Source organism: Eurytemora carolleeae, unplaced genomic scaffold (assembly GCF_000591075.1).
Source record: "Eurytemora carolleeae unplaced genomic scaffold, Eaff_2.0 scaffold1534, whole genome shotgun sequence".
NCBI lineage: Eukaryota > Metazoa > Arthropoda > Copepoda > Calanoida > Temoridae > Eurytemora > Eurytemora carolleeae.
Window position 1 is genome coordinate 54,609 of NW_019397421.1, and position 3,438 is coordinate 58,046.

The 3,438-nt window shown below is 30.0% G+C and overlaps 1 protein-coding gene across 1 annotated transcript; it reads left to right on the plus strand.

Annotated features, from left to right (window-relative positions):
- Positions 1 to 706: 706 nt before the first annotated feature.
- LOC111714201 (uncharacterized) lies at positions 707 to 1,797 on the plus strand (the record flags this gene model as incomplete). The annotated part of the gene is given in 2 exon segments (XM_023489255.1): positions 707 to 856; positions 1,550 to 1,797. Coding segments are annotated over 2 exon segments (302 nt in total), but the record flags the coding sequence as incomplete, so codon positions are not given.
- Positions 1,798 to 3,438: the final 1,641 nt, after the last annotated feature.

Sequence of the window (3,438 nt, forward strand, 5' to 3'; positions counted from 1 at the left end):
AGAAATAATATATATATCCCGGATTTTTTTCTAATCATCTAATTTTGACTAAAAAATAGTTTCGCGGATTTTTTAAATGGTCTATCAGATTTTTTTTTTAAAAATTGAAAAATGATGTATTGTATGCAAGATCTTGCTATTCACCCTTTTTTTACTCACCCTGTACTTTTATAATTGTTAATAGTGCTTATAGTACTTTTATAATTGTTAATACTTTTTTTTGTCAGATGAATCATGATTCATGAATGACAGATGTTTTGTATTATGAAAGCATTAAACCTATATGATTCTATTCTACATGCTTAGTAGGAAAATATAACGGATTTTGTAATTTTCAATTGTCACAATTAAAATAATATATTTATAAAAGTTTGGTCAAAGCTGGAAACTCTTGTATCTGATACACCTAATCCCAATTGATTAAATCTTTTTATCCAACTATCCACTGTCGACATTATTGATTGCGCGCCAATCGACACTTTGATTGGTTGCATTGCAGTAGACATTTTCCGGATAATAACTTAAGATTGAATTAATCTACAGAAAAATAAAAGAGGAGATCAAGCATATTGTTGATCTCGATATCCACAATTCTAAAGTTTTCAGCTCAGGCCGCTTTTTAGAAATAGTTCATTATTATCAATATTTCATTTTAATCAACTAGCCTAAAATATCAACTAAACCGATGTCCAATGTCGAACAATAGTGGGTGGTCAAAATCAGACTGAAGTCATTGATTTGAGTGCAATATCAACTCAAAATCCGACCGGAAGTGGTAATGGAGGAAAGAAAGGAGGGAAGAAAGGAGGAAAGAAACGGAAATTTTGTTCAAATGGAGAATACCCAGAGTGTCCAAGTAAGCATTCTATCATTAACTGACTTAACGATTCACAGTTGTAATTAGGGATGTTAATTGTTTTTGTTAATCGACGAAAAGAAGATTGATTTTGTTTCGTTTTTGATTATTCAAAATTCGAACGTTAAACTAATTAAAAGTGTATGTAATCATAACTCCACTTCTAGAAGAGCTATAGATAAAGTTGGGTACATTTAATATGTAACCAAATAGGTTTGCTTCACTATTAATACTTGTGCTTAAGATCAATGGTAAAGGAGCTACGCGAGGTCACAAAGTCGAGCAAGTAATTTTGCACGAATTCGATATTTTCCTTCCATTTAGTTTGCAGTGAATGGCGATTTTCCACTTGATTTTCTCAAATATAGGAGTTTTCTTTTAATCATTTAAAAAAAAATAATTATCCATTTTGAAAACAACTTAATTGAATTAATTACATTCAATATGTTATAGATTTTAATACCAATTATGTAATACAGAGTTAATTTTGTGAACATTCAAAATATAAAATTTAGAATTAAAAACATGGATATTTTTAATTTTAAAATTCTAATGAGAATTTTAAAAAAAACATATTTTACCCAGTATTTTACTTTATTATATGCATTTGTTATCATATTTTAAAACTTTTTTCAATCACTTGACAAAATTATTGCTTAGATGACAAACTATTCAATAAGACGAACTATTTAGATGCCTGTAAGGATGGCAGTAACGCGAATTTATCCAAGAACCCTCCTTGTAAAGATGGAAAAAGACCTAATTTTGCCAAGTGTATTTGCTCAGACGGAAGCAAAATTAAGACCGGCAGAAAATCCGGAAGGAAAGCGAAAGGACGAAAATGAAAAACAAAAAATGAAGGGAATCTGATCGGAAAACATAATTTGGAAGAATAAATTTGATGAGCAGTTAAAATAAATCTAATAAAATTATCAAATTAATCTGAAGATTTTTCAATATTGATTCAAAATTATGAACTTGTAAAAAAATAGATATATGTTCAAAATTACTAATTACTAATTAGTTTATTTGTTACACTAATCTTTTTTTCGGATAATACATAAAGATGAGAATGGGAAAAAGACATTTTTTCAATTTTAATTACCTGCCGAGCATTAAAAATTTCCATCGCTAAAGTTTTCAATTTGAAAATTTTACAACTCTCTCAGGTTTAACTCCATCCTTTAGAAAACTTTACCCATTTTAAACACAGTTTCCAATCTGAGCATCTACGCCAATATCTAAATATTAAAATTAAACTTTTAATCAACCAATTAATTTACATATTAGGATGCTTTCATCCTAAATGCCAAACAATAATTCAACACAGCAAAACCAACATAAATAATACTTTAAAGAGACTTCAGACGTATTCTAGATGGTCAGTTATTACAGTGAAGCATGTACAATGCACAAGGGTGCCCTTTAAACCTTTGTTTGAAATGAATGAACTTGTCACAGTTTTCCAGTTTTCCAGTTTTACAAATATTCAAATAAAATTCAAATATCTTTCTGATGGTTACTCAGATAAAAGGTTTAAAGGGGTATCGTATTGAATCTGACATGCCACTCTTGAACCCAAAGTCCTTTAGTTTAACCCAAGCACAGATTGTTTTAAATTCAAGCGAAGAGCTGATGTGTTAGAACATGGTGTAAAATAGAGCTGATGTGTTAAAACATGGTGTAAAAACTGAAAGGGACTGAAAAAATTCATACCGAGAGATTCTTTTAATTCCTCTCTATATATTCTATTCTCTATGCATATACCACTGGTTCAACCAGTTCAGTGGTGCGCGCACTGGGTCAAGCTTAAGAAAAGTGGTTCAATTCGATCTAAATAGTTCAACTACTACTCATTTTCATTAAAACAGGTCCTTGGATTCTATTCTAGGTATAGTTTTGCCAGATCATTAGGAATAAATTGTTTAATTTGTATGATGGGACTCATTTCAACTCATTTCAACTCATTTCACTGAGTACAATACACTTTAAATTCTATACTGTAGAGTGTAGAATTCAAATACCTTTACATCGAATATAAAGTTGTATCAAAGTATTGTGCCACCACAGGCCACTGCGAGTTTGTAAAATGGAAATTCTTTTTAAAACTGTTCACACTGTAAAAAAGACACTGAGATTTGTATCGGAAAACACTATTACAAAAGTGCCTAAAACAATTTAAAATAACAAACATTTTGTTCAAAATTATCAACAGAATATTTGTTTTCTATTGCTTAATAAAACACACAATATTAGGGTTATTTTTTAATATGCAGGTTGTGTCATGGAAGGGGGGGGGGGCGTTGCGTTTTGTTTGACGAGAAAAGTGGCAAATTTAAATATTCTCAAATTTTGGGGGATTCTTCTATTTTGATTGGCTTATCTGTAATGTCGAACTTTTTTCCGGTGAAAGTTGTTAATTTTGACGTTCTCACACTCATTAGCATAAAAGACATGTTTTGTGAAAAAAATATGTGTTCTGTAAGATGTTAAAAGTAAGTAATCTTGAACAATTGCATCTCCATAATCGAAAAAAAGTTATACAACTTATTTTTTATTTAATGAAGGGTTCCCTCAACCAA